This window comes from Aulostomus chinensis, chromosome 17, assembly GCF_037954235.1.
Source record: "Aulostomus chinensis isolate RoL2024-O1b breed Wild chromosome 17, RoL_Achi_v1.0, whole genome shotgun sequence".
Taxonomy (NCBI): domain Eukaryota; kingdom Metazoa; phylum Chordata; class Actinopteri; order Syngnathiformes; family Aulostomidae; genus Aulostomus; species Aulostomus chinensis.
In genome coordinates, this window is record NC_141336.1 from 19,485,827 (window position 1) to 19,510,150 (window position 24,324).

Genomic DNA, 24,324 nt, shown 5'->3' on the forward strand with positions numbered 1-24,324 from the left:
TTATTTGAGTGCTTTGTATCCCTCTTTCATTCCCTCTGATTCTCTGTCACTTTCCTTCCTGTCTGCCTGTGTGTTTGTATTGTGTGTGCAGCTGTGTTTGTGTGTGTGTGTGTGTGTGTGTGTGGTTGTGATTTGTGTACTTGTACACTGTAGCTCTTTTGCAGCTGCCATGCTCCCTCTGGTTCACTGGCTTATAGGAAAGGTTAGGACACATAGTGGTGGAGAGAACAGGAAATTGGGAAGACTTAAAAAAAAAAAAGTGGCGATGACCGATATTTGCGTCTCAGATGAAAGATGAAAGATCATACAATATACAAATACAATCAGAAGTACTATTTTGGTGCTGTATGACCACAGGAACAGACCACTTTTTGCATCCTGTAATAATGTAAAAAATTTGTAATTATTTTAATTTGTTTCCAGTGTGAAGCATGAAAAAAATATTTAATCATAATCTCTAGTTCAACTATGCAACTGAGCAAAGGTCAAACTTCATTAATGCCAGAAAAGTTTGCATAATATAGAGTTAAAAGAAAAGGTTTTTTTTGCACTCATCATAAACTGCTACATAATCAGTACACTTTATCCTCAATGTCAGTCAAGTATTTTGCTTTTAAAGCATTTCCGTCTCTCCACTGTTAGATGTAATTCATTTTTGGCTTTCAAAAAGCTCTGCTAATAATCTCCCTCTTGCTTCCCTCCCTCTCCCATTAACCCTCCCCGGCCATCTCTCACTCCATACCTCCTATAGGCTGCTGAATAGAATGGCCGCTGATGACCGGCACCTACCCTCCAGTTGTGGGTCCTACATCAAGACGGAGCCATCCAGTCCGTCCTCGGTCATTGACACGGTCAGCCACCACAGCCCCAGTGGCAACTCGGACGCTAGTGGTGGCTATGTCAGCACCATGAACAGCCACTCCAACGGCATGGACTCTCCACCTATGTTCACCCCCAGTGGGCTTGGAGCCGGCACCTGCCGCAAGCGCTATGATGACTGCTCCAGCACCATCATGGAGGACTCGTCCATAAAGTGCGAATACATGTTGAACTCCCTCCCCAAGAGGCTGTGCCTGGTCTGTGGAGATATAGCCTCGGGGTATCACTATGGGGTGGCCTCTTGTGAGGCCTGCAAAGCCTTTTTTAAAAGGACAATACAAGGTATTTTCTCCTCTCACCTTCCCCCAACAAACACACTCAATACAGGTTATTTCATGGCATGTTGTTGTCACATCACGAGACACCGAGAGACTCTCCATACAAGGCACCTCTGGCATTACAAGAACACTAAAACACACTCAGTCCAGGGGATTCACCATGTATAGAATAGTGTGGATAACTCCAATAGGAGCACAGTAGAGACATGCAACCACTAATATATTTTTTTTATCATGATTCAAAAGTCTTAAAATACTCAAAGGGTTTTAGTAAATAAATACTTGGACGTGAACTAGTGAGAGTATGATGACATCATCTGTCATAGTTGGTGTTGTATAGTGGACATGACATCATCACTCAGAGGTCAGATTTGTTGGAGCGTAGGGGCTGCCTTGGGGGCCTCACAGAACGTGCTTTATTATTCCTGTCCTGTTGTGTGTGTGTGTGTGTGTGTGTGGGGATGAGGGTGCGATTGGCTATCTGCAAGGCATGATGTATCACAGCTTCTCATTAGAGGGGCAATGAAAGGCCCCCCACTGTGAAACTGTGCGCTCTGCTCCAGATTAATCAGGAAGACGGAGATATTGTTGAGCCTAGGAAAAAAAAAAAACTCTGCACAACAGGCACAGCTGCCCAGGTCTAAGTCCTGTTCACATACATGCAGTAGACAAACAAGGCCTGGGTATGGTGAGATGATTTAGTGAAGACGACATTTTATCCATTGCTTTCAATAAATGTTCAACACCAAATAATTGCACGCATCATATTGAGAGCAGGCTGCGTGTCTTGATGCGAGGTGTTGATTTTGGACCTTACAGTCCTATCAGCTTTAGACAGTCTATGTACCTTTTGCAGGCAAACAAAAGCATTAGGCCAAATCCTCCTGTTTACCCATGCTGCCATCAGCAATCCTGTCTATTGACAAAAGATGAACATTTTCTCCCAAGTAACATAACCGGGCTTTTGTCCCCTCGCTAAAAGTACACTGACGGCAACACAATGGAACAGAAAAGAGGCATTGGGGAAGAAAGAGATGTCTTAAGTGAAGCAATGGCCCAAACAATTAAGAGGAAGGTACATGGAGGAAAAAAAAAGAGAGAGAGCTCCTTTCCCCCACCCCTCACTTTGCATTGTCGATTTGAAATCCCTCTCTTTCTCTTCTTGGAGGGCTGCCTGTAATGGAGCTAATCTGCCGTCGTTTGTCCGAGCCACAGGAGTTTTGTCAATAACAATCAGCGTTTGGAAAGTGTAATTAAGGCCGAGGCTTTTCATTAGGAAGAAGGGAGGGGGCCGTCTCCAGGGACGGGCATGCCAATTAGAAACTCAGGCACGCGTCGCTGGGTAATTTCAGGGAAAGGAGGGGAAAAAAACCCAGGACTTCTTTAGACTGAAGAGGGACTCTGCTGCTCTTTCAGATGAGAGGAGGAGAGGCTTAATGGCATAATAATCAGACAGGGGTCCCAAGCAGAGAAGGCAGGGACTTTTTGGGGGAGGTGAAAGCCCTCCAAAATGATAAAAGAAACACATGCAGATTGCTGGAGGAAAATGGAAGCGGAAAATAGCAGGATGTAGAACCTTCGAAAGAATGAGAGGGTGCCGTTGATGAGAACTGATTAATTAAAGGAATAACGAGGCAGTCAAGGGTGGAGTGTGAGACGGCCCTCTCTAATGAGAAGAAAACAAAGGAACTGTCTTTCCCAGCCCTCTATTACATTGTTCCATAACATTTGGAGCTAGCAACATGCCAATTTACTGTTAACCATGTACACGACAGTTTTTTTAATCACTTCAGCATTCCTTACTACTGCTGATTCTTTGTAATTCTTCATCTGATATTATTTTTCAGTTATTTTTCAAATGATCAAACACAGACCTTTTAGATACATTTGAGTTTAGTGTACAAATAGAGGCATTTATTCTGTGTGACTTTGCTTTTCCCTCCATGTACTTCACTTCTCTGCTTTGCAGAGGATTCCCGCCTACCTTCTCTACAAAACCGGATGGAAAAATTCATCTTCCGTCACCTATTCATCCAGCGAAAAGCCCCTTGAACTCTTACATGGAGATAGTTACATTAGTCAAGGCCAGTCCCAAATTAATGTCAACCTGGATCTCCATCCATCCCAGAAATACCCCTTTTCTCATTGCTCCCTAATCATACCCCCATGCCTGCACCTCACATGCCCCACCAATCAAAACATAAATCTCTTATTGAACCATGTTTTCTTCCCATTTTGAACCCAAGTGTAAAATTGCTTGAAAACCAACTGAACTCGGTGACCCTCTTTTATATAAAGTAATAGACCTTGACAGTAAGCCTGTAAAAGTCGGTTTAGATTTTGATGAGAAATACCTGCCATTTTACTGTAATTTACTTACAAGACCTGACTTTCCCCTCTGTGTCCTGGCATGGGTCCTGAAAAGCCATAAAATAGATTGAGACAGATACTTATCAAGAGAGGAAGGACTTCACTCTGCAGGGTTATTGGTAACCATACCATAACCCCTGTAAAGACAGATAAACCTGAGCAGGGTCCTTGGGTTAGAGCGGGCCCCACACAAATGCTCCATTTCTGAAAGTGAAACACTCCATGTTGTTCTCTTACGTGTCACATCATGTGTCTATTTGTTGTTCCACGACAGTGTTGTACAGCCCAAGATTATACCAAATCAATTCCTTTTCAGTGTAAACCTATGCTCTATAATTTCATCTCGTTATACTTGAATCATTTCCGTTACAGTCAGGTAAAAACACTTCATAAACAACCATATGGGGCTACAATCAATATTACTGCAGATGTCAAAAATTGAACACATATATTAATCAATATATTTAACATTTAATTATAATTTATAAATAAACTCGTCATTTATATTCTATATTATGATTATTTTATTATATGTCTTTTTCCGACTTGGTAAATAGAATATGGGCTTGGGATTAAATGTCACACAGTCTTGAATGTTAACTTAAATTTCCAAGTCATCCAGCGTTCTCATCCTGTGGTGTGAATGTAAGAGTTTGAGCTGCATTTTGTTTGCATTCAGAAAGTAGACTGTTAAGAAAGCATTTACGTTTCATTTTTATTTTACACTATCTGTGCCTGGTCTCCTTTTACCCCAGCAAAAATGTTGTGAAGTGGAATGCACTTTATGTATACTGATACGAACCACTCGCTCTGCTAAATATAAGCCAAATGCAGAGATGAGAAATGAGTTAATCCGCCTGTCTCTACGCATTGATCTATGAGAAGATCCCTTTGGTAGAACATCAGACGCACAGGGGGCCTGACAGGACAGGTGGACTCCGTAGTGCAGCAGTGTGTGTGGGTGTGTTTTCATTTCTAGAGTGTGTGATATCAAAGAGGCAATGCTGTCCGTAAGCTACCAGGTGTGGTTTGTGCACGTGTACCAGCGACCTCTGAGAAAGGAAAGGGAGAGGAGAGAAAAATACCCCCCAAAAAACAAAGCATCCTCAGGGACATGCAGGGTCAAATGTGCAGTGTTGGTCTGGCTCTCCACACAGCGAGCACGTGCAGCCGCAAGTTGCTGGGATGGCGATATGAAGTGAATATCAAGAGACCGCGTTCGGTGTGGTCTTAGCAGACGAATTTTTATCCTTTCATTGTCTCCTCTTCATTTCCTGATATATTCAAACCATCTATTTCTAATAAAGATATAAAGTGCAAATAAAAACTGAGGTAACACATTTTAGATTTTCAAAAAATAAGTCCATGATTTTATGTATTCAGAGCATTATGTGCCAGGGAATGGCTGATTGGTTAAATTATAATGGGAATCCAAAAAAAAAAAATACCAAAAACCTCCATGAATTGATTCTAGCACTGGGTGGCACTGATTGCCTCCCCCTGGCATATGGGAAAATGGATAGGATTATTATGGTCTGTTCCTGCTATGACAACAGAGAAAACAGACTGAGGGAAGACAATCAGAGCTCATCAGCCGCTTCCCTCACACCTTTATTTACCCCAATCCCAAAGAGATGAGGAGAATTAGCATAATGATTTCTAACCCAGATATAAGGAGGAATTTCTAATTATTTATAACATCTTGGGACCCTCGACTTGATCTGTCCAATAATGTTAACATAATTGCATAAGTTGTCAAAGGGTGTAGGAGGGCTAGTGGAGGAACGCCAGTGGAATATTACACAGCTCACACAGAAATAGGGAGTGAGGGTCAGAGCTGCGGAGCGACTCCACGATGGTGGGATGCAATCCTAACGTACCTGTGTGTGGATTTTCTCACTGTCTCGCTGTAAAAAGGAGAGAGATTTTGTTTAAGGGGTTACTGCTGTGACATACAGTATTGTGTTCTGACACGAATTTTATTAGACAAAAGGAAATTGAAAACAAAATGAAGTAAATGTAATGATTATATTAATTGGGACATTATTCGAATACCCACTGCTGTACTACACAGCAAAGACATAAACCTTTAAAAGCAAAGTTTAGAAAAATACCAATGTCAAAAGCTTTAAAGCTGAAAACCCATTCAAAATAAGGATGATTCAAATTCCAGGGCTGAAGCAACTATTATACTGAAACCCTTTATTGAAAACCCTTGAATACAGGAAAATGTAGGGAATCAGAAGGAAGCTGAGGATATCCTGCCCTTTCTATTGCTAATGTTAGAGCAGAGCAGAGCTGGCTCTTTTATTGTGGAGCAATGAAACTCTTTTTCATTGCTCCATGCTGGAATCAGATGCTGCCCTTGAATAATGCATAAGGCCTCTTGCCTGTACACTATGTAAATAGTCAACAATGGCTACAGTGGTAACAACAGGTTTGGGTCTACTGGAGTATTATGTAAAGTGGTCAGGGGCAGTATGTTGGACTCTCTAGCCTGCTATTGAGGCAGTGGCAGACCGCTTGAGCACAGGGGGACACGGCCTCCGCCTGGGGCCCGGAGGGGACATGCACAGAATTAATGAGGGCAATTTAGTGTTGGACCAGGGTGGCATCCACTGATGGGTCCTGGAGGACTGTTGTAGCTTTATCTCGGCCCCCCCTTCCTCACCCTTTACCTCTTTACCAGTGTCTTCTCTCTCTAGCTGGAGGACACTTGAGCCACTATCAAAATGGATTCCATGAGAATCTGTATGATTAAAACATACCCATGCCTGGATGCCAAAAGATGATTTATTACTGACCATCTCATAATGCAGAGTGTCTCTTACATCAGCACCAGATTTACATTTCACCACCCCAATATGTGAATATTTACAACTGTTTTAATTCAACTTGTGACGTTGTTGTTGTTAACCTGCTATTCATTATTATTATTATTATTATTATCATTATTCCCAGGTAACATTGAATACAGCTGTCCAGCCACTAATGAGTGCGAGATCACAAAACGGAGACGCAAATCATGTCAGGCTTGTCGCTTCATGAAATGCCTCAAAGTGGGGATGCTCAAAGAAGGTAAGAAGAGTAAGAACATTTTATTTATTCTCGCACCCACAACATACACATACATCGCACAAAACATACACTTGTCATGCATCGTCACGCAATATGAAGACATTTGCAGCCTTACATGCCACGTCTCCAGACTGTTTTATTAAGTCCTGCACTGCTTCAGATTTCTTTTTTTTCTACCGGCCCAGAGAGAGAGAGAGAGAGAGAGAGAGAGATACGTACAACTGGCTGCCCCCCCCCCACCTCCTCCCCCACCCATCCTCCACCTCCACCTACACAGCAGTAAATAATGTGCAGTTGAGCTGGGGACAGAATTATGCTGAATAGGTTGATTCCACCATCTGACTAATAGAAATGTAACAGTATTCCGGCTGGAAAGGCTCAGACCGGGGCCCTGAGCACACACTCGCCACAGTCTCAGCTCTCCCCGGCATATTGATCCACTAAATGTTTTCCGAACATCTCAGCTCTCTTCCTGTGGATGGTTTTTTTTTTAAAGTCATGCCAGCCGGGAATTCAGTGACAATTAAACATGCTTCCGATGGATTTGTCTAGCTGCCCCCTCACTACCCCCACTGCACCCCCTGAGACCCTGAGTCTCGGCCATTCTTCTGGGGGAGGCACCGATCGCTTACCTCGTTGCATTAGTGGCCTGCTCCCTCTCTCTCTATCGCTCTCTCCCTGTCTGTCTCTTACTCACTTGTTGGTTGCTCCAAAAAGGCCAGACAAATGAATAATGAAAGATATGTGGCTTGGGGGTGAAGTAGCTGTGTGGTGTTATATTTATTCAAGCCTCCTGTGGGAGCAACCAAGGGACTCTGTGAGAAAATGTGTTACTGTTTTATTTATTTATTTATTTATTTTAGTCTATTAGGTTGTTTTGTTTTGTTTTGTTTTCCTCGATTGTTGATGAGTGTGGGCCAGGAAGCACTTACATTTTGCAAAGTATGACTGTCCCTCTTGGTAATTCACTGGTATAAATACTCCAGATAGAGAGCCTAATAGATAAAATTCTGTAAAATCTCCTCTTTTAAGTCCTCTGACTAACTGCAGTATATATATTCTGACATTATTCCCCTCATTATTCACTGAAGAGTGGGATTTATAGATGCATATATATCCAGCTGCCACCTGAAGCCAGAGTCATAACCTATATGGATCTCCACACAGTAACCGAATCCCTTGGACTGCATGCAGCCAGATAAAGCCTTAGTGCCAGAAAGACAGAGTAATCGCATTACTATCTGATGAAAAATTTATGCCAATATATCATCTTGAAAAGTAAGAGACTACAAAAATATGTAGCCGTGGCTATAAATGAATGACCAGTGTCAGGTCAGAGTAAAAAGAGTGTAAAACTCAAATATGCAGACTTCGGCTAAGCCTGAGGTTCTAATGCATGCTTCTGTGTATTCAGCACATTCCCAGAATAAGAGTGACCCTCCTCTTTAACAAAGTGGCTGTCATCATACTGCAACGATTGTCACAGACCCTTCTCCAAAATATCTGTCCCATATCGAAATGGTTCAAAACGTTTGTCATCATTAACAGTGACAGGCATTTTTGAGTAAGCGTAGCTTTGAGGCCGCACACTTAAAAGTGTCACCAAGACGAAATGGAAATAGAGACACGTGGTCAGTGTCCACGGTAAGCTCTATGAAGCCAACAGCTCAACGCCATGCTCAAGCCAAGAGTGTGGAAATGGCCAGCACTCATGTGACTGTGGTTGCCACTTACTTTCATTACTGCAGAAAGGTCACATTGTGTCTCAATGGAAAATCACCTAATTATAACTATACAGCTCCAACAAAGAACAGCACTGCCCCCCAACTGTCTGAGGGAGAAATGGACATCGATCACTGCGTCTGAAAGAATAACAGACATCTTCTGAGAAATATTTACTCTTATTCTCTCATTACTCTCAAAGTTGACATGATATCAGCCGCACTGAAGCTTCAGTAAGCTAGCTCATATCTCAAGGTGTGGTAAGAGGTGTAAGGAAAATGGCCTTCAAAGATCAGCAGTTTGATTACAGACGCTGTGTTGAGTCGCTGTACTTTCCCTTGACTGTATAAAGGAGGAAGTGATCAATAGAAGAATCAAATGTCAGGGGCAACAGGTTTTTCCTCTGATCAATGGAAACAGGTCAGAGCTTAGAGCAAGAGAGAAGACGAGATACTATTGAGAGATTACATTGACATCATTCAGTGGCAGTTGCTCTTTGCACTGACTTCCTCTCTTGCTCACTCACTCCCACAAACGCACTCACAAATGCCTCCACACACTTGGATGTACACACACAAACACACACACACACATACAGAAATATATTAATTACTGCAGAGTAATCTATATTTTTTATCTTCTACAGCATCGACAAAAGACTTAAGTTTTTCCTTGCTCTGTCTTCTTGGCGTGTAATGGTCGAAAGCATCTTGCCTTGTTCCAAGAGAACATGACAGCCATGAACACCAGCAGAACAAAAGAACGGCGCGTGTCCATGCTGATATACAATACACCTCTCCCTGTTGAACAGACCGACATGCAAAGAACAACCACATCCCACAATAGCCTCGTCATAGTCACATACACAACATAGAGAACATATGCATGACAGGCCCTGAAATACAAGACATGTAAATATTCATGTACTTGCAGGACATCTAGCAGCGATGCAAAACCACCCTGCATTCTGGAAACTGTAAAGTGAGAAGTAAAGAATCTTTTGCTGCTTGAACTGTCACTTGGAATGTTTGAAAAATGTGATCATACAAAGCAATCTAATGTGTGTTTTAAGTACTATTTAATGTTTTCAATTAGCAATACAAGCAGAGACACCAGCTCACCCGGGAATTTCAAGCTAACCTGTAAATGGAGTATGTGACAAGGATGTCACTATGGTAGCCCCTAGGGTCAGAAGATGGGGAAGGGGGCAATGCGTGACAATGTTTCCGCCACACTCTCTCATCACCACTCGTGATTAGAAATGCTGCAACACACTGACAAGCATGCAAAGCTGGCAACAGGGGCCCTTTGAAATAGTGCTGACGGCAGTTTAGCACGGCGGCTTCCTTGAAAGGCAAGGTTCTCCATGCCTTGCCATGTGGCCTTCTGATTTTCCCAGCTAAAATAGGGTCTGCCTAAGCCCCCCTTGGCATTGCCAACCATCCCAGACATCCTGACACTTTCCCCAGGGAGAGACACCCAGAACAGGTGAGAGACTCAAAATAAGGGCCCCTATCATAGTCGGCCACACAAAGTGAGTGAAGACAGGCCCTTTTGTAGGAGTGTGCTTGGAAAGGGATTATTATTGTTTTTGGAGAGAAAGAAGAGCCCTAGGTCAGCTGGCCCCAGCCCCCACCCTGAGGCCTGTGCTAATCCGTGCACAAATGCCAGCCGCCTTGGCCAAAAGCCCTCTCCCCCAGCACCCTGCTTTGAAGAGATGATACCCGAGCTGCGCTGTGTAGTGGGCCATAAAACAGTGAGATGACTTTGGATGAGGTGGCACTCAACTCTCTTCACACATTTATAACACACCTACTGTTTACTGTGGATGGAGCGCTACAGAACAGTTGCAGTCAGACTACTTCAAACTTTGAGGGCCACCAAAGGGACATGAGAACCTCACAAAGGCCCCTGTAATGTCCTGTCCGTAGTACCTGACAGCATGAGTGAACGAAACGTCTAGCTGCTCTTAATCAGTCCCCTCCTCTCCTGTGCCGGTGTCTGGCACTGCTGGACAGTAAAATGAGACAGGTTAGTGCCAAGCTTTAATTCTTGTCAGCATCTGTTAATTATGACCAGGGCTGTTCTAATTAAAAGAGGCACCCATCTACCTTCATCACCGGCTTTACATTGGCTGACACAGCGGCATGACTCAACTGGTAGAGAGGATCATGGAGAGCAGGAGCGCAGCCACCTGCCAGCGGTCCAGCTCATCGGGTGAGCTGAAGGAAACTGTAGAAAGTGGTGACATCACATTTGACCACAAGAGGAATTTTCCATTCCTACAGCAGTAACAGCACAGAGTTGTTAAATCCTTAAACCTGTGTAGTGAGTCCTATTCTGAGAACACCTGCTCAGATGACGTTTGCGTCCAAAATCTATCTCTTGATATCATACGGATGAAATTGTAAATGCGCATGTAAAGCACAGGTAGTTGCCATCAGATGATTCCCTGTTGCTTGCTGGGAAGGATGAGCCTCTGTTGGGAATTGGGGGTAATTAGGTTAGTGGGTTGTCAGTGTCAGGAAATTGAAAGACAATCCTAATCAGATTTGTGTTTCTAGGGAATCAAATAATTTATATAAGTAGAGGAAATCTCTATTTTACAGTTAAAATGATAATACACTTTTACACCCCCTATGCATTCAGTCTGGGGGAGTGGGGCGATGGTGATACCACATAAGTGCTGAAAATCAAGAGGACATTTTGCATAAATCCATCATTGAACCCCTTTTTGTTAAATGAAGGCCATCAGTTCTATCTTACATCATCTGATTTTCTAACCCCCCACCCCCTCCCACCCCCCATATTCACCGTGCAACCGCCAATCACTGTCCATGGGACACGTCCAAACTCATCCTCTCCAAGAGCACTTGCTGATGGGCAAATTGTATTAGGCTTATTTGCAGTGGCCACACAATACTCAGGTTTGACACTGTCCTCCCTGTTATAAAGTGATGAAATCATCAAGGAAGTGCTCTTGCTTCTGGTGTTGTTCTCTCAGAGGACGCAGGAAGCTGACAAATTAACTCCTCCTCCACCACAACCATTGAGCCTTTCCTCATCTACCCTTTTTGTATTAAATTTGTTTGGGGGGGGGGGGTCATATTATGCATACAAGGTAAATTGAAGGGATTCTCCTTCTTGACAGGATTAAGATATCAGGGATACTTAGGCTGGAAGGTAGCAGCAGTGACATGCTGGTCCAAATACGGGGGGGATGCAGGATATAAATGTTTGCATACATTTACATTAAATAACCAAATACCCACCTAGTTGTATCAAATAAATAGAACAGCACAGATGAAATATTTTAACCATGTTGAAAATTAATAGAATAGAAAAGACATCCAAATAGAAACATTCTTATCAAATAATGAGATAATAAATAACTTATGTTATGATGAGGCTGGCTTGACATTTACAGTATCAGTGTGGAACCTGGACCCCTAGGTGTGGCTGGGGGTGATAAGGCTTCGGTGCTACTCCAGTGAAAGAGGGGTGAAATAAGGGTCTTTTATGGGAAAGCAATACCTAGTTATCTATGTGGAGTATGACAGCGGATGTTTTGTTCAGTGTGTGTGGGACTATGTCTTTGCTTGTTGGCTGGTTGAGTTTCTTTTCTCTGGATCCCACACACCTGAGCTCCCTGTCTCTCTCTCTCTCTCTCTCTCTGTCTCTGTCTCTCTCTCTCTCTCTCTCTCTCTCTGTCTCCCTCACACACACACACACAAACAAGTAAAGAGGAATGTAGCTGGCAGTCAATTAGTATGCAGTCTGCCTCACCCAAAAGCTAAATAATTAGAGGGCCAGTCTGTGAGATCACTGACCCCGCGTTAAATATTCATATGTTTAGACCTGCTCTGGGCTCAGCTGTGTCACAGTAGACCAGCCAGCCATGGACCACATATGGGAAGGCAGCCGCGCCTCTGACACATCCACACAAACAGAGACACACGTGGCGCACAAGCTCACACACGCACACACACACACCACGATACAGTCTTGTTATAATTCTTAAACCAGCACACATAAATGGTTTTAGATATGATCTGCATGATTTCGTATTGTTTACAATTTAATCTGTGATTTTTATTTATTTATTTTTTACATTTTAATGTTGACTGACATCCTTTCAGATCTGGGAGCGATACACCCTCTTTATTTCAGCATGTCCCTCTTATCGTCCTCTGCATAGGGGTTCGTCTGGACCGCGTGCGAGGGGGCAGACAGAAGTACAAGCGGAGGTTGGACACAGAAAACAATCCATACCTGGGCTTGGCACTCCCGCCTCCCACCAAAAAGCCTCGTGAGTACTGCTCCATCACTAGCCCATTGTCTCCCTTCTACGTCGCTGCTCCTCTGCCACACCAGCACTCAGGTAAAAGTAAGGCAAAATTCTAGGCCAAACTCATGAAACCCAGTTTTCTTTCCCATGCTCGGACAGGTCATAGTTTACTCAGAAATATAGGCCAGGTATTTTATGAGGGTTGATATGTCTCTGAGCAGGTGACCAATATGAAACAACAACAGAGAGCTACAGGACCCCTGCGTCCCACATTTTCACATATATATTGTCCCACTTGCGTGGAGTCTGAAGCAAGAACACACATTTATTCTGCTCATCTCCATCCATGAGAATGAAAAAGCAGTCAAACCAATTACGATTTCACCGATGTACAATGTTTATCAGTGCAGTGTATCTTTGTGCCTCCTTGAACTTTGCTATGATATGACTTTTAACCTCTGCTTTGCTTTGATATCCCCCTCCTTCCTCCTCCATCCTCAGTCACAAAGATAGTGTCTCACCTGTTGGTGGCAGAGCCGGAGAAGATCTATGCTATGCCTGACCCCACCATGCCAGAGAGCGACATCAAGGCTCTCACCACACTGTGCGACCTGGCTGACCGTGAGCTGGTCGTCATCATCGGCTGGGCCAAGCACATCCCAGGTATAATCCAAACTATTTTTACTTGTCCTCCTCTGAAGCCCCCTCCCCCCTTTTTAGGTTTTATTTCCTTTTTTCCCCCTCTTTGTCTCTTTTCTCACTATCTGTACAAATATAACATGCACACACATGCAGATAATTAATGACGGAAGCTCCCACAGCCCCAGGGTGTGTGTGTGTGTGTGTGTGTGTGTGTGTGTGTGTGTGTGGGGGGGGGGGGGGTGCAAAATGGACATAGCTGTGGAAGAAAACCAATCAATAGAGTGCATCTAAAATCCCTGCATTGAATGGACATGGAGACACACCGACCTGCTGCCAATGCATGTTGTAATCACCAGGGAGATATAGAGCAAAGTTGGGGACCTGCCCAATCAAACAAGACATCATATCACACACAGACACACACATATGCACACATGAAAGCACGCAAAGTGCAAGCGCACACACATTGAATTATTGATGGGCATAATCGTGTTTCTTTCTCGCCCCATAGACATTCTGATAGACGAGGTGTTAGGTTATAAGAAGCTGTTGAATTAAGGATACAGCCCCTCACGTCAGCAGAGATTTTGCTTCCTTCAAGAGTTTTTCTCTGATTTTGACAGAGAACACATAGTTTAGTCGTGCTTTTTTTTTTTTTTTTTGCAACCGAGGCAGATTCTCCTTGATCTTGAGCTTGACCCCCATAACTCTATAACATCGCTGCGCTGTAGGCATGGAGGGGGGTAACAAACTAAATGAATGTGTCCCTCAGCGGCACCTCCGTAACCCCGTCTTCTCATCAGCATATCTTGGACAGGCACAGATCTGTCAGCAAACAGACGGACACACACACACACACACACAAAAGAGTGCATGCTTTGGTGTTATAGCAGCTCAGAAGATAAATTTCAATCGCAGTCCATAGGTTTAGAGGGTTCATTTATTATCAGTAAAGTGGACCCCAGCTAACCTCTGGCAGGTGTATTTTGTGCTAAAAGGTTTTCAAATACTTCTCAGAAGGTGGGGTATTAATCAGGTACAGATCTGATAGTAAGTAGATTAGAGATGGATCTGCTCCCAGTCCCTGGCCTCAGCCACCGTTCCTTACGCGTCTAAACTGTTTGGATCACTCCCGACGGGCCATGCCTGGTCAGCAGACTGAGAGTTTAACTGAGAAGCCTACTCAGGACTGGATCACGACTGACCTGATAACACACTCTCATCACCGGGTCCCAAAAATTACTACGATATTCCCATGCTGGTTTCAAGCCTCAGTCCACACAGGCATGACGGCATCCGTCGATGAAGCCAGACCATACAGAAGCTTGACAGGGAGGATTTTTTTTCATACTTGATCGAAGAGTAACACTAATATCGCTCAGGTCACCTGAGGCCACCGAGTAACTAGAAGTAGGTGGAGTTATAACCTATGTGCTGATAAGTAGTTTTGAAAGGGGTTGAAGATATTGGTCCACAATGTAGGTGAATGGTCTTAACATATCATTTAAAAAACACTATGAATTAAAGGTTTAAACTTGCATCCTGAAGTGCATCATTCTACTGTGTACACTCCAACCAGGATTTTATGTGTCATAGTGCTGAAGCACTGTGTTAATCAGATTATACTAACACGTATTGTACAGATAGATTCATGATGTTAATGGGATTTGTCCCACAGATTGCAGAAGAGGGCTTGTCATTCCACATGCGTCGATAATGATCATTTAACCCAAAACCTGAGGCTGTAAGCCTGAGTGTCTGTTCCAGGGAGTACCTGGAACTAAATGGTTGTGTTGAAAGAAGACTTTAAGTAGATTATTCTGATCTGCTTCTATACACACACTTGCTTCTTTTTAATCTTGCAAGTTAAAAAGACAATTTGGCAAAATAAAGACTTCAGCTGGGTGCTTTGACTGTGTCTGTCCCTTTGGTGGTGTCTGTATTAGGACAGTGGGTGTCCTCTGGCCATGAAATGGCTGCATAATTGAGTTGTACATGGCTGAACCTGATCAGAGACGGTTCACTGGTTCAGTGCGACTCCATGCACTAACACCCCATGCACCAATGGTACCCCAGGGCAGCCTACCATGCCTCGTTCCCTTCCATATTTCCCCCACCGTGCACTCCGGGACAAGAAAGAAAGGAGGAAAATAAATGGTGATTGCATTTTGATAGATTTTTGAGGCCGTAGGCAATGGAATTAAAAAGATTAAGTTCATTATGAAGTAGACCACATTGATTAGGCCATTGACAGATGGGCCAATAACGAATGTCCAAATGTTAGAATTTAAATGTCATAAAAATTGGTATTTTCCCTCTCAAAATGATTTTTAATTTCTTCTGTTTCCAGCTAACATTTGAAAATTAAAACATTTTAAAGTGGCATAATTTGGAGTGGAACTAATAGTAATTAACTGAAGGGTGACTGCAGGATATCAAAGAGGTATCATTAGTGTTGATGGTGGTGTTGTATAATCCCAAGTCTTTATTTCAGCTTTTGAGCCTTTTTTCAATGTTTTAGGTGACAATATGAGCACAATAGATCAGGAAGGCTGTTATTGAAAGCTGGCATCATACAGCTAAAGCCATTTCAAAGCTTTACCACTGCCACATCACAGCCTTGCCCTCATTCTGAATCTGCTTTTGATTAATTGATAATCAGTGTGGCGTTTTTGGACACTAGTGTCACTGCTCCAAATAGCACCATGAAACAGAGTCTAGCACGGCTGGTGCCGGAGGGGGGCAGGGTCATTAGGAGCAGTGTTAGGGGGATGCTGACAGATGGCTTGTTGCTCCGAAGGTGCTAACAACCTTTGACACACATAGTAGTCCACTCTACTCGTCCTCTTGCGTCCCTTAAAGCTGCGTTTCACTTCATCTGAGAGGTTTAAGTAGGAACGAAGTATATTGAAGGCTTCAGTGCACGAGAGCCTGTTTACCACCATGACATTTCTGTCTTCTTCTAGAGTGACGGGTTGCTAGTGTGACCCCTGTCGCCCCATGCAACCCCACATTCCTTCCGACCCAGTGGGAATGCCGTGTGTTCATACGTAAAAACCGGCATGCATGCTGCTTGTACAAGAGGTGCTTGTTGTTTGGTGTTTGCCGGCTCCCAACCCAGCGTCCGAAGCCGGACTCTTTTCAGCTGGGAATTCTCGGAAGGCTAAAGGGCCAAGCAAACATTGACACTATGTTGCTGCCGCTGCTTTGCTCCTACACAATAAAACATATTTTTGCTCTGGTATGGCTGCCATAGAATGTGCAATATTTGAACAACATTGGAAAATTTATGACTGAGGTTTATTTTGATTTATTAAAAGTATCTTTAAGACAGTTCATCAACCCACTATTTTTTAAAATTTCTTTTCATATCAGCTTCAGACCAGATGAATCTAACGAAATTACCTTGTTCGTGTTATTTTCTTCATTAATGGGGTTTCGCTAATATTCATCATCCATGCTTTATTGGATTCCAGCTCATCAGCTCTACATTTGACAGACAAGCGCCTGGTGTGCTTGTTGTTAGCATGGAGGCAGTGATGTTAAAAAGCGATCGCGCCTCTTGTATGTTGTCGTGTTTGTGTCAGCTCAACCCTCCACCATAATCATCGCGCCCCCCCCCCCCCCCCCCCCTCCAGCCCCCTCCGGGCTCCTGTTTTCTCTTTGCCATTAAATTGTGAAATCTACTTACTGTGTTGCCAGCCTGATCCCACTCAAGCTGCGTAATCTCCTTGTAATAGAGTGTGAATACTGGCCGGCAATAAATCAGCACCTCATCAGTGCACTTTATTAAATATAGACACCAACAGACAGCTCTTAGTATATTCAATTTACCCTCTGACGTAGGCTTCAACACAGGAGATAAAGATAGATTGAGCAATCAGGTGGATGCTGAGGCTTGAACCCAGGCAGGAGAGCTGGTGGAAGGCTGCAAAAGCTGCAGGGAGATTGAGATGGGAAGGGGGGGGGGGTGTATCACAGGCAGACAGGCAGGCAGGCAGGAGTATGTGGGGCCAGGAAGGGGACATCTGCCAGGCAGCGTGGGGGAGGTCTTTGTTTAGCCACTATGACACATAAGCAGGTACATGGAGCGTCGTTATGATTTGTGTGTGTGTGTGTGTGTGTGAGAGAGAGAGAGAGTGTGTATACACTGGAGATACTTGATGTTGAGTCTGCAGAATCTGTGTAGAATGAACCAATGTCATATTTTGCATAAAAATTTTCAGTGTAAAAATCACACCTCTAGATTTGCCTTCAAGTGATCGTCAGCATACATCATCTCTCATTAAGCAATGCTGCTTGATGGCAGCAGAGATAAATTATGTGTAATTATGGCAGTGATGAAAGACTGATTGGTCCTGGTCTCCAGCTTAACAGAGATATGTAACAGCAGCATAGGGCAGGGGGACCCTGGGGAGGGCTCAAGACGTCCAAGCTAAGGTCAGAAGGTCACAAGGTGCAGATTAAAACAAGGGGATTACTGTATTTAACGTTCTTCCACCTTGTAACATTCACAGGCTACTGGTCAAATCACCCATTCCCCAGCTACTTAGAATGGGATAATAGGCTGGTTATCACGTTTGAAGGGAGGCAGATAGCTGACTCTCCAGAAAGTGAGCGCTGAAGCTGAAAAAAATACAAGATTATTTTCAGTCCGGTTCTTTTCTTCTTGTTTTTTTCTTTTTTTTTTGTGCTCAATATTAAAACAGCATCATCAAATCAGCATCGAGGGAAAGCTAGAAGCCAAGTGAGCTGTTGTACATGTGGCTGGACTGCAGGTCAAATTATTTATGTCAAGCGCAGCAATTTATTACCTAGCTGCTATTGATTGGGTCCTCCTGACGCCGTCGTGTAAATCCAGGAAGAATCATGGTCGGCAGCTGCAAGTTATACACACACACACACTCACACACACACACACACACTAACGATTATAAAGCTCTTCAAAATTGCTGTATTGCTTATACATCTGACACCTTACTGGTAGATCAGAGGGATCCGTTGACATCACAGGTGCATACATTTCCCTCGCATTTAAAGTGCCATCTAAAAGAGCTCTGATCTAGAATAAGCAGCGTGATCATTTCAGTTTGAGGTTGGGGGGGGGGGGGTGTGCTGAACCTCTGGGGTCCTGTTAGGGGCAGTTTTACTCCAACTGGAGCCCAGAGAGCACTTGACTTGGCTGAGGTGAGATTGCCGCTGGGCAGAAGTCTTCAGGGCCTGCTTGTCCTTCTGATAGCTGGCCATGATAGATCAGCCCCCGTCCAGCCAGAATTACCGTCTTTCCTTTTTCTATTCCCCCCCCCCCCCCCCCCCCCCCCATGCTCTGGTCACTTCCTGCCTCTGCTCCATTTCTCTCTTCCTTATCTCCCTCCTCTCCGGCCCATATCTTCTCTTTTATCCTCCCTTTCTCTCTTTTCTCTCTCTCTCTCTCTCTCTCTCTCCCTCGCTCTGTCTGCGCTGTTGTCTGATTGAGGGTGAGTTACGAGGGGGCTGCAGCTGGAGGGGGCCACCGTGCCTCGTAATTACATCTCTTTTTATTACCCGCGCTAATGGCCCTCGGGGAGAGGGAAACAATAATAAATTAATAGAATATAGAATATGAACTCCAGCTCAACAGAAATCTCCAGCATTTCATTTTGGACCGTCCTGTGCTCTGGCAGATGAAACGGCGCACTGATTAATCTCTGCAAGGGGTTTGAAGCAGCCGTCTGTGGGTTTGGGCTGCCCCCTCCTGCCCACAGCTGAGGGCTTCTGGAGAGATAAAGGCAGAGATGATGATTTTGGCTTCTGTTGTTGGTCTTCAGTGGTCTTGATTTCACTCTCTGAGCAATGAATGATGGTGCATTTAGGAGTTCTTCCCGTGTTTACTTTTGCACCTTGATTCAGTGATGGTGAACCTACTCTTCATTCTGCCATTTTGAAGACGAAAATGGCTTTAAATCATAAATGTGTGATCACAACATGAGCAGGGTTCTTAAGTCAAAGTAAATGGAGAAAAACTCTCGCGTTGTTATTATCGCTGTATCCTGCCAAGACTTTTAGACAGAAATCTGCCGGTGCACTCAGCAGTGGAGTGGAAAAGGGCCTTCAAGTACGCAGACAGGCCTCTCTGATTTGGTCAATATTGTGTCATGTTTGGTCAAACCCCGCCAAGGCAGTGGGCTGGAAATGAAGATGTAAATATTGATATTTCATTAGAGGAAATCACCCACTCCGACGGCACTTAACCGGGCCACCTTCAGAGTGCGGCGGCCGGAGCGCTGTGTGACCTGCGGAGTCGGGAAGTCACTTCATTACTCGATTAAATTGAGTGGAAAAAGGCAAGGCAACGACACGAGATCCCATTTGGAGCGATAATTTAGGCCCTGAAGAGAGGGGATGGAGCAGGGGAAAAACACCACCTCTCCATCTCACAACACTGGATTAAATTCAAGGACTTTTAGCGTCAAAGGTAATTGTAGGCTGCTGGGCTGTGTGTGTGCATATGGCTGAGAGGTGTCTGCTGTATCAGAGCAACTCTAAAGCCTCTTCAACAAGCCCTGAACAAGGCCTTCACATGGGCTGTCACATTGGGAGCAGCGCTTTAGTTCCGCTTCAGTCCTCCTTGGCATTAAAAGGCTAGACAGGGCTTTGCCTGTGATTGTGATGCCAACCTGATGCGGCAATCAAGAGCGCGCCCGTGCTTGCATGACAGTTTCCCTCTGGCCAGTCCACATTCTGTCCAACTTAATGGCCACGTAGGCAGACAAGGAAATAACACAACAAAAGATTTTAACATGCAGCCTGGGTGCGTGTAACAGCACAAAGCTTTACAAAATGTGGCTTATTGCCTCCACTGATAATATTCAAGTGTTTTGAGTGCTTTCGGTAGTTTGATTTTTGGGTGTAATTTAGGCCGAATGTTGTGTAGACCTCTGACCAGTCCAGCTGGACTGTTGGCGCTCTATTCTACTGACTATTGATTCCCCTTCAGAATGTGAAGGCCCTCACATTCTGATCACAATCTCTTAATTAATGTATCCTGCAGCTCTCCCCCTGCAGTGGTCATCACCACGATAAGGGAAATTGAACACTCAGGTACCACTCTTGGCTCTCTCGCTCTCGCTCTCTCTCTCTCTCTCTCTCTCTCTCTCTCTCTCACTCTTTCACTCTCTCTCTCCAACACACATGTTCTTCGTCCGTCACTTTCTCTGCTGCTTCCTCATCATGTCTCTTATTCTTCTCAACCTGCCTACGTGTGCGTGTGTGTGTGTGTGTGCCTGCGTGTGTGTGTGTGTGTGTGTGTGTGTGTGTGCATTGTCCTGGCAGCAGGAGATAAACATCAGGCTGGTGACTGCACCCAAGTGAGATCATTTATATTTCAGAGAAAACGCGAGGCATAGATGTGGTGAGCGGCCCGGTCAATACTGTAATCTATCGCCTCTTAATCACGCAGTGGCAGGTAGCGTGGCAACAGCAACTTGTAAAAGCAATCATGTTAATCATGGGCGGAGCTGAAGAGCATAATATGCTGTCAGAATGGGCCGCCTGCAGGCATGCAGTGTGAGGGGAGGGGAGGTGGGAGATGGCGGGGAGAGGGTGGGTTGTGGGGAGTTGGCGCAGTTTATTGACAGTTTATTGCGAGGTAGCAGGAAGGGGAAGAGGGATGGATGGATGGATGGATATCTACACTTCACTCTCTCCTTTCTGTTTTGGGCTTTTTAATTAATTTGGATTTGTCACAGCTCATCTTTGGGGATCTGTGAGTTTTTTTTAAATGTTCTATCTGGAGCGTATGTAGAGGCGTTGAAGCCAAATGTGGCCATCCAGCTGCTGTAGAGGGAAGGAACTCGGGTTTAGTCTTAAGGCTGGGCTTAGACCATGTGACCTCCTGTGTGCGTATTTGTGAACACCGATGTGTTTTTTTTTTTTCTGTGTACGGAATCAGGCACTTATAGATACATATGCTGTGCTAGTGTGTGTGTTTGTTTTCCCAGTTGGCATATCTTTGTGCATCCATGTGTATGTGTGTATTTGTGCGTGCGCCCCCTTATCACCTCCCACCACTACGCAGTGCATGTCATGTCCTCAACCCCTCCAATGAGAATGTGTCTCGGTGCTAATCCCCCTCACACCAATACAAGTGTGACAGGATACAAGGGGGTAACCACATAGCTTTGTGTGTCCCAGACCTTTGCACCGATTTACTGTCCACACTTACAGTAAAGCCCAGTCAAGTGCTCTGACACTGGCTTCAAAGAGGACCTTCGCCTCTGCATTTAAATTAAACCCTCTAACATGTGCTACCGCCACTTGACAACTCATGTTTGGTAACTTTGAAATACTTTCTGCTAAATGGTTTCAGGTGTATAAGTACACACTGATATCCTGATATCCCCCCTGTGCTTCCAGGCTTCTCTACTTTGTCTCTGGGAGACCAGATGAGTCTACTGCAGAGTGCCTGGATGGAGATCCTCATCCTCAGCATCGTGTTCCGCTCGCTGCCTTATGAGGACGAGCTGGTGTACGCGGAGGACTACATCATGGATGAGGAGCACTCGCGGCTGACGGGTCTGCTCGATCTCTACGTCTCCATCCTGCAGCTGGTCCGTAAATACAAGAAGCTCAAGGTGGAGAAGGAGGAGTTTGTCACCCTCAAGGCCATCGCGCTCGCCAACTCAGGTGGGCCGTCCCAGCACAAATTATACTTTTAACTGAAGCAAATCTCATGTGCACTTTTATTAAACCTACTGAACAAATGTCCATGTGCTGATATTTATAATTTTTTGACTTAATCAGTTGAAAAAAAAATTCAAATTTACTCGCTCATATATTATTTCTAATATTCATATTTTTAAATTAATAGTCAATTCTTTTTTGCCTTTCCCAGAGCATTCAATAGTTTGAACATAACAATTTTTTTTATTATTATTATTCAATTCCATATACAGTTAAAAAAAAAAAAAACTATTACAAATATATTTTTGGAAGTCTAAAGATATGACTCATTTATCTCCTGTTCCCGGTAAGCAATTAAAATCCATCTTACATTTGAAAAATAGAGACAGAATATCCCTTTATTTATATATGATAATTTATTTAAATATAAAATATTTGATGATGCCACTGCAGATGTGTATTTTTGGACATGACTTTTGTTTCTGACTAGATTGGTGAGGAAGCCCTGAAACTGGGAGCTACAATGTATGTGTTCAGTTCCATAAATGACATTTCTCAGTTTTTCAGGAGTTTTACAGTGTAACCTTTAGTTTGGAGCGTGAGATGGAGAGATGGAGAGAAGATAAGGGCAGTGTGTGAGAAAGAGGGATGGGGGAGTGAGCTTTTTTAATTGAACACCTTCTGTGTTGTGGTATTTCTCCAGTGCACGCTCTCCTCTCTCTCCCTCCCTCTCTCTCTCTCTCTTTCTCTCTCTCTCTCCATAACAGTAGCTGCAGGGCACAGCAGCCACAGGAGATAAATTTAGCATTTCATTAGGAGCACAGGGGCTGTCAATAAAATGTGTTAAGTCGAATGGAATGAGTATCAGGGAGTGATAGGCCTCGTTTGTTCCAATGCGAAGACGGCACGCTGCTATTGACAGGCTGCTTTTGAGGAGGCAGGGCCTGTCCCACTCTGATCAATGCATGACCGGGTCACCGGGCCGCTCTTCCTTGTTTTGTCCGGGCTAAAAAATGAAAATGCTGATGGTGGGGCTTTGCTTTCAGACGACAGAGCTTTGGTAGGGAGGTGGGGTTGTTGAGAATGGGAGGGAAGGATGGCGGGGGGGGGGGGGGTCGAAGAGGATGATGAGGAGGAGGGTGCCCGCAACATTAGAACAAGGTCTCTGGGAGATCGCTCTCCTGGGAGCCCCTCTGTCTGACAGCTGTGAAAATTCATAGCGATTGATTTTGTAATTAGCAGTTTATCAATCGGATCGACGTGGGCTCACTGATGGATTGCGAGGAAATTGTTTCTTCAAAGTTGTTTTTTTAAGTCCACCCCTCCTCCAAGGACTACAAGCTCGCTGCCCTTTTTTTCCTGCCATCTGTTAAGACGACCCCATCTCTCTTTATTTTCTGCTTTCCTTTATAGCATGGTTCAAATCAGGTTTATCACTAAAATGTGCTTCGGAGTGTGAAAGATAAGATGGTTTGATTTGAAAAAAATCTTGTTAGGTTGTGTTTTTTCAAGCCAGTGTGAAAAGAGCATGAGATCATTATGTTCCTCCATGCTCTGCCTTCCTCCCTCCCTCCCCATTCACTTTTCCGAACGACCTACTTCATTTCACCACTGTGGATTTGAAAAACCGTCAGGGTGAGAAATGTCTCAAGGTTTTGGGAATACAGTTGTTCCAGTCAATGAATTTGGGGCCAAGTCTAAAACCTGTTTTGCCTTTTATTGTCCCATGTGGTAAAATATGCACCGCCAAGGTGAAGCGAGTCAGGCAGCCAATGACATGCCGCCTCCAAAGTGCCAGACACCGGTTAACCAGTGAGAGAACGGTGACCCTGGACTGTCCCTGAGAGAGGCTGGTTGCTAGAAAGAGAAGAAAAGGCGAGAACGAGAGGGGAGTGCTGTAACATGATGTACAGTAGGGCCGGCGAGAAACGGCGGTGGCACTGTTGCGAAACGTTATAGGAGCAATGAACACCAGAGAGAAGCGTTCCAGACTGAAACTGTAGAGCGCTCTAAAACTGGTCGGGAGAGAGATTTGAGCTGAATGAAGCAGACAGTCACTATTTCTGTTGTTCAGACTAAAACCATCATCTTTAAATGCTAAACCCCATTGTATCAGATAGTTGTTGTCAAGACTTCTTGAAGTATTTGTCTTTTCCAACACTCTGGTGCTCAGGAACCCCTTTGAGGGAGGAGGAAGGAAATTAATTGGAAGGAAGTGTTGCGTGTTTATGGCGTCCAATTCTCTAATGGAGGCTCCCTTTTTTGCTTTGTTTTTCACTCCGTCCTTTGGAATGCGGAGATATTTCATGTGTTCTCACTCAGCAGAGATTGGGTGCTATTCATGCCATTGTTACTGGAGGATAACATTGATTTCCAGTCTCACCGGTCAAGAGCCATGTGACTTTC

General features: G+C 44.3%; 1 protein-coding gene across 5 annotated transcripts in view; it reads left to right on the forward strand.

The window, feature by feature from the left end:
* Positions 1-24,324, forward strand: part of esrrb (estrogen-related receptor beta) — a 45,023-nt gene that overhangs the window by 17,079 nt on the left and 3,620 nt on the right. For 4 of the 5 annotated variants that reach the window (XM_086181701.1, XM_086181702.1, XM_086181698.1 and 1 more), the window contains 5 exons: positions 752-1,161; positions 6,489-6,614; positions 12,526-12,636; positions 13,117-13,278; positions 21,652-21,921. In XM_086181701.1, coding sequence (XP_086037827.1) covers positions 765-1,161; positions 6,489-6,614; positions 12,526-12,636; positions 13,117-13,278; positions 21,652-21,921 — 1,066 coding nt within the window. In that variant the 5' untranslated portion in view covers positions 752-764. The remainder of the gene's footprint in view (positions 1-751; positions 1,162-6,488; positions 6,615-12,525; positions 12,637-13,116; positions 13,279-21,651; positions 21,922-24,324) is intronic. The other variant, XM_086181699.1, reaches the window with a different exon arrangement.